The sequence below is a fragment of the Lepisosteus oculatus genome, chromosome 9, assembly GCF_040954835.1.
Source record: "Lepisosteus oculatus isolate fLepOcu1 chromosome 9, fLepOcu1.hap2, whole genome shotgun sequence".
Lineage (NCBI taxonomy): Eukaryota > Metazoa > Chordata > Actinopteri > Semionotiformes > Lepisosteidae > Lepisosteus > Lepisosteus oculatus.
The window spans coordinates 31,372,472-31,388,503 of NC_090704.1; the positions used below are offsets into that span (position 1 = coordinate 31,372,472).

At 46.5% G+C, this 16,032-nt stretch overlaps 1 protein-coding gene and 1 long non-coding RNA gene across 3 annotated transcripts in view; one reads left to right on the forward strand and one right to left on the reverse strand.

Annotated features, from left to right (window-relative positions):
• LOC107078532 (uncharacterized) overlaps positions 1-4,476 on the forward strand; it is a 13,867-nt gene extending 9,391 nt beyond the window's left edge. Inside the window, exons 5-6 of the long non-coding RNA XR_011190452.1 lie at positions 1,248-1,458; positions 4,337-4,476. This is a non-coding gene — a long non-coding RNA (uncharacterized lncRNA). The remainder of the gene's footprint in view (positions 1-1,247; positions 1,459-4,336) is intronic.
• vamp4 (vesicle-associated membrane protein 4) overlaps positions 1-15,335 on the reverse strand; it is a 17,565-nt gene extending 2,230 nt beyond the window's left edge. Inside the window, exons 1-6 of one of the 2 annotated variants that reach the window (XM_069194396.1) lie at positions 15,118-15,335; positions 10,627-10,728; positions 7,824-7,870; positions 5,479-5,529; positions 2,155-2,255; positions 317-396 (exon numbers count right to left, since the gene is read on the reverse strand). In XM_069194396.1, the coding sequence (XP_069050497.1) occupies positions 317-396; positions 2,155-2,255; positions 5,479-5,529; positions 7,824-7,870; positions 10,627-10,692 (345 nt within the window). In that variant the 5' untranslated portion in view covers positions 10,693-10,728; positions 15,118-15,335. Of the gene's footprint in view, positions 1-316; positions 397-2,154; positions 2,256-2,556; positions 2,603-2,705; positions 3,673-4,721; positions 4,803-5,478; positions 5,530-7,823; positions 7,871-10,626; positions 10,729-15,117 lie in introns of those variants that run through there. The other variant, XM_069194397.1, reaches the window with a different exon arrangement.
• Positions 15,336-16,032: the final 697 nt, after the last annotated feature.

The window sequence follows — 16,032 nt, forward strand, 5'->3', positions numbered from 1 at the left end:
AAGCAAGAACAAACATACCTGTACAGATCCATAAGTAATGGATCATGCTTTAAATCTGGCATCGATTAGTTACATCCTAGGACAGATACTTCCACAAACTGATCACCCCATAGTGGAGAAATGTGACCAATCAATCACATTACAGCACAGAAGCACACAGAGACGAAACGCACCACAGAACAGAAAAAGACTCTAGCACGGAAATGTGAAAAGCCAGTCCCAGGACAGCACAGGCAGGAGGAACCCAGCCACACTACAGCTCAGGAATGCAATCCGACACTAATCATGTCATCAGAGACGAGGAGAGAGCCCTCACCTTGCAGTCTCGCCACCACATCCTCCTGTGTAGCTGCTTGGCGCGGCTGCTGAAGGCCGAGGCATTGTCAGACAGGCTCTCTGCACAGGAGCAAACAGACAGCCGGGTCAGAGCGCAGGAGCGCAGAGCACAATCAAGAACGCACACGGCATTTTCCTTCTCACTTACCGTTTGGTAGCAATAACCTTCTTTTGTGCATCCTTAAAATGTTGCACACTGGTACACTTTCGACATGGGCACTATCTACTTTGAGATCTTGTGTTTCCATAAGGCCTATGTATCTCTGGACAGGCTTTATGTATGTATCTGTGGATATTTCTACATGACCTAGTTGGGGGTACAATTTCTTGTATTTACTGTGCCAGCACTTCCAGCCCCAGCGCATCTTTGTGGACAAGGCAAATAATCTAACTGGTCTTTTCTTGCCCCTGTGTCACTGTTCTATATTGTACTACAGCTGTGAGGCTAACTTATCCCTATGCTTCAGGTTGCTGTATAGCAGTGAACGTCAAAGATACAAATACACTACACAACCCTTCAGAGTAAAGTCACACACAAGATGCAAGCGTTTGTTGTTTCCCTGGCTGAACCTGGATGGGTCACACTACTTAAGGAATGTACCGATCTTCAGGACTTCGTATTTTCTTTTTTTGGCAAGATCAATAAATGAATAATGGGTTTTTAAAGAGTAAAAGATACTCAGCAAGTGTTAAACACAACGTGCAGCTTTTAAAGACAGTGCACTGCTGAAATAAGTGGAATTATGTGAGGGATCGGTGCAGCCAGGCAGTGTATCAGGGAAGAGGGAAAGCGATCCGTCCACAGCAGCACTCAGCTGCCCAGCTACAGCATGCCGAGGCCCTGATTCACCTGCGGATTGACTGCACAGCCCAAGGATTAACCAGGGTTGTCTGGCTTCCTGTAATTCCAGCAATGATACTGAGTGTCCAGGAGTCGGCAGGTCGCGCCAGCAGTTGTGCAATGGGGGTGGCAGCTGTCCAGCTGGGAGACAGTCTGAGGTACAGACACACCCCCCAGAGGTCACACACTGCAGCACAGAGCCGCCTGGGCCTGGGCATTGGCAGCATTCTGACAAGCCACCTCCAACAAAAACAACGGAAAATGAATAGTGAAAAGCAAAGGTATGGGGCATGGTCAAGTCTAAAGGGAAGCTGAACAGAACTTGTGAAATATGTGTTTGGTTCATCTGTTTGGTTTTGCAGCTTAAGAGTGAGCTGGACTGAAAAGGCTCAAGTGCCCAGCTGCTGAAAGACTGGTCAGCAAATCTGGCATTTTGGACTGGCAGTTGAGAGATCAGCGACTGGAGGGGGGTTTGGGTTCCAGCAGCCCAGAGACAAGGGGGAACAAGGTTGTGAAAGTACTGGTAACACAGAGATAACATCTGTAGCAGTCCGTCAGCAGGCCTGTAACTGAGGGAAGAGCGAGTGTCTGTACTCGTGTGTGCACCTCTGTTCTTTTGAGGCTAACAGTGTGCTCTGCTTTGGAAAGAAGACAGGCAGAAGACCATTGATCTACAGGTGAATCGAGGCTTTAGGGTGCCATGGGCTATGTGGCTAAGTGCTGCTGTCTGCTGCTCTTTATTATTCAGCACACATTTCTTCCATACCATTTATCAGGTGCTCCAGTTCACTGCAGATTTCTGACACAAGCATCTATGTTCATGTGAAAAAGTTCATCTGGTTCATCAAATGGATATTATGGAATGACAGACTTCAACATCAACCAACACTAGCTTAATAACTCCCAGTCTGTCCACAAGCTGTCCCCCAGGGCAAACTGTCCCCCGGCCAGTCCCATCAGTCCCCTTTCTCTCTCACCAGACTTGTCCTGCAGCTCATCCAGTCGCTCTCCTCTCTCGATCACCTTAGTGATGTTCTCCTGCATGACATCGATCACCTCATCCACCTGAGTCTGCACCCTGCCAGAGAGGAAGGGTTAACACTTAATGCAAAAATGTTTTACAAGCATGGAGGTTGATGTGCATTTTCTTTCCTTTAGAGAATGCTGTAATTTGAATAATGAGTAACCGTAATAATAACAAGAATTATATACCAGTATAAAATCAACAACATTGATTGTGTGATAAATTCAATTACTACCTCTGTTTGTAACTGTTCTTCTGTCCCTAAATTCACTGACTTGCAGCTGATCCTATTCTAAATAGTGCAACTTGTTTGCCTTATTAAAACCTATATGATTTTACATCACAAGACCCCTACCTGTTAAAATAACGGTTTCTAGGAGCCCCAAACTCCGGCATTTCATCTGTAGGAGCAGCATAGCCAGAGAGATGTATTTACTACCATCCACAAGTTACCTGAGCTTTTAACCAACAGCAGTGAAGACAAAAATCTAAATTTTTACTCACCAACTCCAGAAGAAATCCTAAGTTTTTTCTGACATCCCTGAAATACTTCTACAATCATTCCTTGACAAGTCTCCATTCAATAAATAAAACTTTCCCTGCTCGAGTTTTAGAATTTGCCGCTACCCTATCTTCTCTCTTTTTTGGTATAAACAGTGTGCAATCCATTGTCCGTCCACTTGCTCTGGTGAGGATCAAAGGTAAGGCAACTAGTAACTACTCTCTTTCCTCCTCAGACATCAGTTTCTGACCTGTATTGACAGGCATGTCGATACGTTTCTTTTAACTGGAGAAGCTGGAAGAAATGGTTTATTTGGGTGGTGAGGTGGGGGTCTCTAGGAAAGGGGTGTGGGTGTGGCATTGCCTACTATGAATCAAAATGATGGGGCGTATTTGTGTGACGTGTATGAACTAAGCAGCTAACTGGGCTCAGTCGAAACAAAACTGAGGAGACACTGAGGCTCGGTTTCACTTTTCCTGGAGCTTCAGAGTCACTTTGGTCAAGGTGCCGTTTGGATAGGTGTGGCAAGGACCGGGGGCAGCCAAGGAGCGTTCGTTATCACCACCGCCGACAGAAAGAAGCTTCAACGGCACACTTCAAACCTGCACACGTGCTCCGCTCCCCCGGCCAGGCGCCTCACGTTGAGTAATGCGACTTCCAGGCTCCCGCTCACGGTCAAGAAAACAGACCAGTGCTGAAATCCGAAAGGCGGAACAATACAGAACTAAAGGCCAGGGGGGGAACGCTGCTCGGAAATCATGTGTATGAAAGTGGGGGGCTGTTTTTCCAGGCTGGTTGCCCCTAAGTCGGTGTTGTGCTGGCTTGCTCCCCACACACCGTGCCTGGGGAACATCCCACAGGGGAACACAAACATGCCAGGTGGGGTCTCGGGGCGCCCCCTCAGTTTTTATTGTGCCGCTTTGTTGTCTCCCCATCTGCAAAATCCTTTTTATTCAATACCACCACTGCCTGGAAATGGAGGGAAAAAAAAAAAGTAACACCTGCTGACATTACCGGTGCCCAGCCACTGCAAGCAGAGCCAGGACAGCCTGGCATGCTCAGCCTCCCAGATCAAAATCGGCGCTTTCCCCGCCTCCCTGATATATAAAGCAGGTGTCCAACACGACTCCTGGCTGAGCCGTAACTAAACATATCACGACCCAGCCGGGGGTACTGCGGGGCCTGATTGGTCAACAGCGGAGGTCTGGAAAAGAACTTAGGTTTTCTTCCAACTCCGAGACACTGAAAAACACACTGCAGCCCCACTAACAAGCAGGCAGAGGGGGGGAGAGACGAATGGAGGTGGGATCAAAGAGAGAGACCAAAAGCACTAGAGAGAAAGCGGTCTGCAGACACATTGAGAACAGTATTATGATGCCTTGAAATGCTGCCGGTTTTGGATAACAGCTCCATACAGAGCCCAGTCACAATGCACTGTGGACCCTTCACAGCAGCATAGCCTTAATTGTTTAATTTAATAATTTCACTACCAGATGCACATTTACATGTCTACACGTCTGCTAACTGCCTAATTCTACTTGTAGGTGATGTATAAAATAAGAATGCAGAAAGTGCTGTATTTGAGTCTGTTCCATATTTTGGACAGTGTTGTGTCTCTCCTTTATTTTCATAGGACAAGGCTTTTTGGATCACCCCTCCTCTATCCTGTCTGCTTCCCCAAGTCCAGTCATGATGAATGGTTGATAATTCCACTGATCCACTTTGGATCAAGTTATTCAAGACTGATCTGGTTGAAATAAATGTATTACATGTGCCTCATGACTACCTTTCTGTATTCTGTATTTTATGTTAAAATCTGTAATTAGTAAAGAATTGGGAGCTCCGTGTAAAGACAGAAAAAGGTACAAGAGTGCTGGATTGGGGTTAAATGGACTGCATTGTTTGGGCTGTGTTGTGTAATACTCTACTGACTTCATCAGCTCAGGAAAACCCCCTGGTGTGAGCCAGCTATCCTGCAGGGCCCGAGCGCTTGCTGTTGTTGTTGATGAGAAGATTACCTGTGGAAGGTGTCTATTACAGGAGCTGCCATCTGTGCCTACAGGGTGAGGTGTAATCAGAGCAGACAGCTGTGGGGACCACTCTTGAGTCACTGAGGGCTCTACTGGGCTGAGGTCACAGACGCCGGAGACAGACTACCATGGATTAGGGAGAGGGTGGCATAAATACACGGCCTTAGCAAATTAAAATAAGAATACCCTTATCAAAAAGGTATCGTAGATTGTCCCTTATGCTCCACAAAATGTACTATAAATAACTCACATCTGTCCCTGCATGGCACACAAGGACAGGCTACCAGGAGCTGCTGTAATGGTGTCTGCATCCTTTTGTGCTTGGTGTCACACACATTATTGTTATTCACTTTTAAATGGCAGGTGAAAGACCTTTCTGCATATAACAGTGTCTCTTGTAAAATCGGTATGTTAAAAGGAAAGTGGTTTTTCCTTTGACACTTTCAATGAAACTGTCCACATCAATTTGTGAATCTCACCTTAAGCATTCTGATACAGGGAGCAGTGCAGTTAACTCTGCTCTGATATGCTACGTTTGAAGCTAAGCATGCCTCCTAAGGGAAATACAATATGATCAGCTTTCCTTGAATGGAGAGATGGTTTTCAGGAACAGTGGGAGGGATGTCCTATAGTGGCTCAACAGGACAGAGAAAGTTCTCCTTTCAGGCCTCCTCGGACAATGTCTTGGCACAGGCAAATCATCTATGCAAACATAGAATTATCAAAAGGTCTGTCAGTGACTTACTGTCTGATCTTGTCATTTTTGGGTCCAAATTTAGGTCCTGTAGGTCCTCTCCTGACAAAACAGAAAAAAATGAAAGTGAGTCTCATTGTTACAGTTGCACCTCTCCAAACCTTCCAGTCGAACACATTAGAAATATGTTTATTATGTAATATGTGTAATATGTTTATAGGACACAGATAATCTCACCCAACAGACACACACACAGAGGGGCATTTCAGTTAACCAGCAGGAAGTGTCCATGTGTCACCACGTGTCAAGTATACCTTGCAACTCTGAATACAGCATCGCTCCACTGGCAACTGGTAGCTCCATGGAGAGGAACCAGCTGGGGGAAATGTGCACAAACACACAGCACAGCTACACACACAGAGACAGACACACAGCACAGCTACACACACAGAGACAGACACACAGCACAGCTACACACAGGGACAGACACACAGCACAGCTACACACACAGGGACAGACACACAGCACAGCTACACACACAGAGACAGACACACAGCACAGCTACATACAGGGACAGACACACAGCACAGCTACAGACAGGGACAGACACACAGCACAGCTACACACACAGAGACAGACACACAGCACAGCTACACACACAGAGACAGACACACAGCACAGCTACACACACAGAGACAGACATACAGCACAGCTACACACAGAGAGACAGACACACAGCACAGCTACATACAGGGACAGACACACAGCACAGCTACACACACAGAGACAGACACACAGCACAGCTACACACAGAGAGACAGACACACAGCACAGCTACATACAGGGACAGACACACAGCACAGCTACACACACAGAGACAGACACACAGCACAGCTACATACAGGGACAGACACACAGCACAGCTACACACACAGAGACAGACACACAGCACAGCTACACACAGGGACAGACACACAGCACAGCTACACACAGAGAGACAGACACACAGCACAGCTACACACAGGGACAGACACACAGCACAGCTACACACACAGAGACAGACACACAGCACAGCTACACACAGGGACAGACACACCAAAGCTACACACAGAGACAGACACACAGCACAGCTACACACACAGAGACAGACACACAGCACAGCTACACACACAGAGACAGACATACAGCACAGCTACACACAGAGAGACAGACACACAGCACAGCTACATACAGGGACAGACACACAGCACAGCTACACACACAGAGACAGACACACAGCACAGCTACACACAGAGAGACAGACACACAGCACAGCTACATACAGGGACAGACACACAGCACAGCTACACACACAGAGACAGACACACAGCACAGCTACATACAGGGACAGACACACAGCACAGCTACACACACAGAGACAGACACACAGCACAGCTACACACAGGGACAGACACACAGCACAGCTACACACAGAGAGACAGACACACAGCACAGCTACACACAGGGACAGACACACAGCACAGCTACACACACAGAGACAGACACACAGCACAGCTACACACAGGGACAGACACACCAAAGCTACACACAGAGACAGACACACAGCACAGCTACTCACAGGGACAGAACACCACAGCTACACACAGAGACAGACACACAGCACAGCTACACACAGGGACAGAAACACCACAGCTACACACACAGAAACAGACACACAGCACAGCTACACACAGGGACAGAAACACCACAGCTACACACAGCTGGACGCAGAGACGCTGCATAGAGAGAGACACACAGAGCTGTAAGAGGGCGAGTGGAGAGGGGATCACAGAAAGACTAAGTATGGGAGTGAAAGTGAAAGACCGAATGATGAGGAGCAAGACAAGTGAGAAGAAAATAAAACAAAAGCAGACAGGGCACTCTTTGCAGTTTCCAATTCATTCCACTGGGAGATTTTCTTATAACCAGCTTCTGACTGTTTTAATTGTTAGTTAAAAGGATCTATATAATAACTGAGGTACTGGTTGCAGTAAAATATTGCAATGGACAATAGTGATAAAGCTGCTCGCTGAACAGCCTAAGCAAGAGATTGAGATCAGCAGAGCTGTGGATGAAAGGATGAGCTGAGTAACTAACACAGCCTCCTGGTGAATGCTTACTTTGCTTTTGTTTAGCCCTGCTGTGCTAGGAGGACATGATCCCAGAGTGTGCCAGCAGGAGAGAGCTCTGTGGTGTGTCAAGTCTTAAACACAGAACACACAGATATGCTGCTCTGGACTGCAGTTTCACAAAGTGTTGTCTGCCTTGCCCACACACACGCAAACAGGACAGCACACACTGACAGCACAGTCCAAACACACACATGAGGAGAGCAGGGCTGCAACTAGGGAGCTCACAAGAAGAAGTCTTCCTCTTCATCTGAATCTTCCTCCAGCAGGTTCCTCTGAAACACAGACAGCAGCAGGTCAGAGAACTTAAACTTACTGGACCCTTTATTTCATGGAAAAAAAAACATTTTTCCATTATATTTTTAGACTGCTTTCTACTGAGTCCTTGGTTGCAAATGTATCCAGTTTTCTGTACATTCCTACAATATTCACTTTTTTAAAACAATTTTCCTAAGTCCTATTTTCACTTGTCATTGTTTATCAGACACTCTACTTCAACATAGAGCAGGAATAAGTGTCTTACGCATTTTCTTCCGAATCCCTGGCAGGACACAGTGTGCTGTGTGAAGTGGCTCTCATTTACAAGAGCACATTTAAGATATGTGGGCTAGATCAAACCCCTCACGAGAAGAAACCCAGGCCTTCACAGTGGATTTCCGTGCATTAAGAGCAGGAACCAAATGCAACCATCAAGTGCAAGGCCTACAATTTGAACCAAGCCATGGTCATTGAAATAATATGCTTCAATAGCTCAGTGTGCAGTAGAGGCCACATGTTCATTTCTAACTACATGTTGCACTGTTTTAGAACTTTATTAAATGATCTAACCACAAATGGTTCAATTAAATGTCTCAGTTAGACTATACATTTACAAATTAAGAATGAGCAATATGGCTCTCATCTGGTTAGAATGATAACCAGAAAAGACCAAGGATCCTATGTACCTGAATTTGTAAGCCATGTATATATATATAAGAAAAGAGCTCAGGTTGGAATGTCCACAGGCTACAAGAGTATAGCAGAGACATTACTAATTTGTGCCAAATAAGAACTGCGATGACTTTTCTCTGAAATCAAATCAATATAAATAAACAGAAATATAAACTCAGAAGTGCGCTGTTCAGGCTCTCGGCCACAGTAAGGACAATGTACACTGACAGATCTGGAGCTCCAGAGATGTGATTTTTAATGCGAGGGCACAAATCTTACAGTATTTCTCAAGAACATTTAATTCCAGGAAAGAGGAGGAGAAGTCACGGCATTTACAGTCACCCTGTTACATCACAGTTCTTTCGTCTGGAATTCATAGTAAATTATATTTTTAACATTCCTGCTCCAACTGGCATCGACTGCTGCTCATTGCAACAGGATCAGTGTAATGCGTGTGGCTTGCGTGCAGAGATCACACTCAGGGAAAATGACCCTGGGTGAGGATTCCCCCCCCCCCCGTCTTCTAAAGACATACTGTATCATCTTGTCTTGTCACCAAGACGTTTCAACAGCTGCCAAAACCAACAGAAACGGCAGATGAAAAAGAGAGGGGCGCGGCCGTGTCATTATCTCAGGGCACACCGGGAGGATCATCGGTTGTGCAACATCCCCGCGCTGTGATCATCCTGGCCCTAACACGACGCGGGGCCGGCCGATACTGGTGGCCCAGAAGGTGGAAGGGACAGGCAGGAATGTCAGGGAGAAAGGATCCAGAAAGAGGAGGAGAAGGCCTCATCTTCCCCATATCTCCCAGCTCTGCCAGCCCCACATCAGCCCAATGGGCACATGCGCCCCTCTTCTGTACTGCGTACCGTCTCCATTAACAAGATCTCAATCAGGCTATCCTCTGATGAGGAAATCTAAAACAGCCTGGTGCCAGACAGGTGATCCAAGGGCTCAGGTCTATTTATCATTTACATCTCCTCACGTAGTAGAAATAAGACTTTCATGTCTACGCCTGGGTTTCAATTTTTGACTCTTCTTCTGGATGGGTGCTACAATAAACATGTTTTCAGTCGGTGGGCACTACCCCAGCGGGTGGAGGTTTGGTAACAGCCTATGAATAACATCTCATTTCCTGTAACTGGCAGAATACCAACATGCCTTTGAGGTTTATATCAAGTGTTCCTGAAACCTGTTAACACTACTGCCCCTTCAATGCTAATACGATCTAGCACAGAACTGTGGCATTGCTTATTGCAATCTATTCACTGATCAACACCCAAGTGAAATATTTATTTAATATATTAGCCATTTCTCCTTATTTGTCCAAATCTTGCCTGTTTTTTTTACCTCGTGGCTTCCCTTGTGAACCCATGTTCGTAAATAACACAACTCATGTGGAGCATTCATGTGGAAAATTAAAATAAATGTAACTTAGAAAGTTACACCATCTGTGAAAGATTTTATCACAATTTATGAAGTCACGTTACTGATACACCAAGACTACACCTTCACAAGACAGATGTCTTGAGATCAGACAGTAACTTCAGCTGGGACATTTCACCCACTAGCTGTAATTAAATACAGTTCTCAAATGCAATGTAAACAATATGCTGTATTTCATGCTGTCAGCACTCCACATTAATATCCATAAAAATATCAATTTGATTATATCTAAAAAGGCTGGTGCCTGTTCTGCGTGGGATTAATGACTCAGGTTGTTGCTGTCTAGATTAAGCTATATTATGAACAAAAGGTGCACTAAATTAGGGGTTCATAGTCCTGGTGACCCACATACCTCCTAGGTTCATTGCAGTTCAGCTGTTAAGTTTAACAGCTGAGCAAATAAGTTGCTTTTCAAACTTTTTTTCCCTTTCACAAAAACTGGTGATTTTAAGCCAATTTTGAAATGCAACTCGTGAAAGGCAACTGTTACGGAAAAAACAGTTTAGGAACCAAAAGAGCTCAAATTAAACCCATTTTCACCAGCAGGCGAGTGAGGGCCTTGAAACCCAAGGACCAGGACAGGGATCCTCAGCACTAAATAATATGTAAGGTGTGTGCAGAGCCTCTCTTTCCCTCCGTCGCCCTCTCTCACCCTCTCGCTGCGCACTGATCCCGTGACGTCATCGTCGTTGAGGTGGCGTTTGAACTTGGGCGGCATGGCGTCTCCGTGCAGCTCCTGTCCCTCCAGTTCCCCCTGCAGGCAGACACGGGCAGCGCAGCCCCAGTTAGACCTGGACACAGCCAACACTCACAGCACAGAGCCAACTCTTACCCTTTTTCTAATGTTATTAATATTTTCCCACAGTTTCTCAGTTCAATCCCCAAGCCCACACTGCCTCCCTCCACCAGCCTCTTAGCTCCAGTCTCAAGCCCACACTGCCTCCCTCCACCAGCCTCTTAGCTCCAGCCTCAAGCCCACACTGTCTCCCTCCACCAGCCTCTTAGCTCCAGCCTCAAGTCCACACTGTCTCCCTCCACCAGCCTCTTAGCTCCAGCCTCAAGCCCACACTGCCTCCTCCACCAGCCTCTTAGCTCCAGCCTCAAGTCCACACTGCCTCCTCCAGCAGCCTCTTAGCTCCAGCCTCAAGCCCACACTGCCTCCTCCAGCAGTCTCTTAGCTCCAGCCTCAAGCCCACACTGTCTCCCTCCACCAGCCTCTTAGCTCCAGCCTCAAGCCCACACTGCCTCCTCCACCAGCCTCTTAGCTCCAGCCTCAAGCCCACACTGCCTCCCTCCAGTAGCCTCTTAGCTCCAGCCTCAAGCCCACACTGCCTCCCTCCACCAGCCTCTTAGCTCCAGCCTCAAGCCCACACTGCCTCCCTCCAGTAGCCTCTTAGCTCCAGCCTCAAGCCCACACTGCCTCCCTCCACCAGCCTCTTAGCTCCAGCCTCAAGCCCACACTGCCTCCCTCCACCAGCCTCTTAGCTCCAGCCTCAAGTCCACACTGTCTCCCTCCACCGGCCTCTTAGCTCCAGTCTCAAGCCCACACTGCCTCCTCCACCAGCCTCTTAGCTCCAGCCTCAAGCCCACACTGCCTCCTCCACCAGCCTCTTAGTTCCAGCCTCAAGTCCACACTGCCTCCTACACCAGCCTCTTAGCTCCAGCCTCAAGCCCACACTGCCTCCCTCCACCAGCCTCTTAGCTCCAGCCTCAAGCCCACACTGCCTCCCTCCACCAGCCTCTTAGCTCCAGCCTCAAGCCCACACTGCCTCCCTCCACCAGCCTCTTAGCTCCAGCCTCAAGCCCACACTGTCTCCCTCCACCAGCCTCTTAGCTCCAGCCTCAAGCCCACACTGCCTCCTCCACCAGCCTCTTAGCTCCAGCCTCAAGTCCACACTGCCTCCCTCCAGCAGGCTCTTAGCTCCAGCCTCAAGCCCACACTGTCTCCCTCCACCAGCCTCTTAGCTCCAGCCTCAAGCCCACACTTCCTCCCTCCACCAGCCTCTTAGCTCCAGCCTCAAGCCCACACTGCCTCCCTCCACCAGCCTCTTAGCTCCAGCCTCAAGCCCACACTGCCTCCTCCACCAGCCTCTTAGCTCCAGCCTCAAGTCCACACTGCCTCCTCCACCAGCCTCTTAGCTCCAGCCTCAAGCCCACACTGCCTCCTCCAGCAGCCTCTTAGTTCCAGCTCAGCCTGAAGCTCACACTGACTCACCACCTCTCTCCCAGAACCTTAGGTCTAACCACTAACCCACACTGTGTTGACAGTGGAGAGGTACCATTTATCAATAGGGTTGTCACAACCAAAAATATGTCAAATTCTAATGATTTATGATTAAAATTGGAATTCTATTTTGTTTCCAGCTTTCCTGGCAGGTTTTTTGGAAAACTGTTTTCCCAGGAAACCCTGAGAGGCCAGAAGCAGCCCTGAGTTTTCCAGTAAACAAGGAACACAACGAGAGAGAGAATGCAGAGAGAAGGGATACAGAAAATGGGACAGAGCTCAACTGGGGCTGCAGGATGAACTGGAGAGGACAGAAAACAGAGAGAGTGTGATGGATGGAAAAAAGAGAGATAAGGATCAAGAAATACATTTTATTCAAAACAACTTACACAGGTGACAAATGTGATGCATGGTCGTGTGGTTTACATGCTTGTAAAATCAGGAAAATAAAACACTCATATTCAACACAGCAGCAAGTATAACTAGTAGACAGGTATCTCAGGTTCACTTACTGCGAAAATAAATTGCTGTTTGTTACAGTGTTAAAATAATTATAATTGATGGTGGTGGTTTACTGCAAGAGATGCACCTTGCCCAAGGGTTAGAGTAAGCCTATAAAATATTTATACTGTAAATACCCCTTCCTATAAAGTCCCAATCATACAGACTTTAGAGATGACGTTTAATCAATAGCAGAGAATACCATGAACCTTGACTAATTAACCCTCCAAAACATAGTTAACCCAAGGGGAGAACTGGATAATTTCCCCCAATTCAACACATAAATGAAACACACAGCAGTCTTAAAGAGGGTTTTGGTTGTTTGCAGGCGTTCTCACTGGGTGCACCGATGCCCAGACATGCTGACAGTGATTACTCAACACTACTGATATCTACACAGAAAAGACAGGGCTGCAATGACACAACCTCCAGAGGCGTCTTCACAAGTGTAGCCACATGACTGCCCACACTGTCCCAACCCTTCCTGCGCACGACAGGAGTCTCCACCTCCTGAATTACAGGCGTGATGGAGGCCTTAAAAATCAGAGCAAGCTTACCCTGGTCCTGGAGAGTACCTGCCCTGCCCGGGTTACAGGTTCCTTTACATCACCACCGGGACAAAAGGACTGGGAAAAGCACGAATTCTGATCAAGCAAAGAATTGATCCCATTACATAGTTAGGAAATCAGGGTGTAATGAAAACCAGAAGACACAGTGACAGGCTTTAGCCACCCCAGACTGAAATAATTAAGTGGAAATGGGTCCAATTATGCTCAATTTAATGATGGCGCAGTAATCTCATGGTGGTGCGATGTGCCAGTCAAGGGCAAAGGGAAAACTCCCACAGCAACGACACAATGGCAGCTCACTCTTGATAGACCCTACCCAAGTAACAACACCTCACTTTTTCTCCTGATGATTAGTCTACGTTGTGGAGCAATCAAGAGTCATTGCAGCAGCGGTGGCCAATTCCGTCAGTGGTTCCAAGCAGATCAGCGCTTTCCAAGATTGCTGGGCTCCAACCATAACTCCAGATATCAGACACCTGAAGATATCAGCAGCGCAGTGCTGGCAAGACATGGCTTACTCACTTCCGTAACTGTCCCAGATGGGAAATGTGCTTTCCAGGCAAGTAAAATACATTGGAACAGGTAAAGTTTCAGTCCATGCTGAAAAGAAAATAGGCTTCTTCTTCAGGATCCACAGCTAAAACGCTGTGTCTTTTTGCTTCTCCTAAACCTAAACCTAAACTTTTACCTGTTCCTCTGCAGCCTACGCAGGCTACCTACTTGAAGTAAAACACATAACACAACACATACAGTTGCAGATGTAACACAACATGATCCCCTTAACAAATAAGAAACATACTTGCATAAGATGAGAAAAACAAGTTAGCATCTTAAATAAACTTTTCCATTTAGACAGAAAACTGAAACTTGATGAGACAGTTGCACAAGACACAAAATATGATCAAATCTAAGCATGATAAAAAATAAAGTAAAATGTACAATATCGGTTGTCCAAACAAAGCAGGTTAATAGCTTTGGGAATAATGGGTAAATTAGTTCTACTGCACCTAAATCTGGGTAGTCTAAATCCATATCCTGACGTACACGCTCATATTCACTCTGCAAAGGCAGGTCATGAGTCAGTGATTATACTGGTCTTCTGAAGTACTGGTGTGGTACAGATGTCTGGCAGCAGTAGCTGTTGTGCACCAATGACTTTACTGACTTCTTTCACTATCCTGCTCAAAAAGGAATAATAGCACATCAACCTTCCCATCCCAACTGAAAGGCCAAAACCCCACGAGTCTTCAAACTGACCTCTCAATCACTTAACTGCAGTAATTAACCATTTTAATTAGTTGATCCCTAGTCAATGAGTGCGGACTGCTTTATAACGACAAGAACTTCGAATTGAGACCACTGTTGTGTGATGACCGAGTGAAAGAATTTAACCTGCTCATGCTGGAGAAATACACCCTACAGGAGATTATAGTAGCACGTTTAAAATTCTAAAAATTGGACAGGAAGGAGTCAAATCTTGAAGACATTAAATCTTCCACGTCACACTTCGCACGGAGACCAGAACCAGGGAGTCTCAACGGAAATTAAGAGCAACTAATTTTAGTTCTGAGGACAGGAGGCACTTCTGTTCAGGAAAACCAGCCTGCGATCGATGGATGTGTCAGAAATTAACACCTGCACACACGTTGGACTAAAGACGAGTAAATGACCAATCTGTTCGACTTTTACATCAGAATGCAATGATAAATGTTCCTCAATTGTGAGGAAGAACCAAGGGCAGACGCCAGATGCAGAGAGGCACAAACCAGCAGTCGCCACTGTTTCAGTTTGAACTCAAAATCTGAACTGAACTCGGCGATGACAGGCCAGGGGACAAAGATCTTTATACCTGCGTTGTGTCTGACGTGTCTATCGGCCTGGTCCACTCGCAGTCCCCGGAGTTTAAACTCTCGATTATTCAGAAAACAACTGTCACTCTTCTTTCATCATTGAACAGCCTCTGAAAAAGATCTGACCGAATAACTGTGACTTCCAGCCTTGCCGGCCTGCAGCTGCTGTATCCGTAATTCAACTGGGAAACACTCTTCCTGTTCACTCACAGCTGACCGGGAAGCTAAACAACTGCCTTTCGCAGATTCTGTATTCACCAACCAAGCACGGGGAACTACGCCAGTCCGCAGCGCTGTGGGGAGCGTAAAGTGTTACGCAAAAAGACTAAAGATCTTCGCTGACGGGGTGTCACGTACTGGAAGATTTCCTGTTGCTATGGGTACTGACGGAGGAGAAAGCGGAAGTAGCGGGATCAGATTGTGTGGACCTGAGCATCGTTGGCATTTGTTTCCAAACGCCCCAAACTGCACAGTCTACTAAAGAGTGAAGGCTTTTATAAAGCTTTACTCTTCCGTAACGATCTGTGATGACGGCCCACTGCAGAGGAGAGAAATCTTTGAAGTGTAAATAAGTGGTTTTCGACAGCCTTTTTTAATTTTTTGATTAATATGATAAAAAAGAGTCCCATTTTCTTATGGAGCCGAACAGTTGTATGGGCCGAGTCACAACTGCACCCATAATGACCCACCATCCGGTCCCAGTGCAGTCACATCCAAATCTGATTTGTCATGTAACATCATCCTCGCAGTGCGTGTATAAGAGCCGATGTGACATTTTAATTAAACTCGAGACTTAAATTCAAGACTCAAAACATTCTTCTTTAGAATGGATTTTATTTTCGGCGTCCGCCCCTATGCTTTTCCACTGTATTCCAAATCCTTATTGCAATTCTTCAATTCAAAATACTTTATTC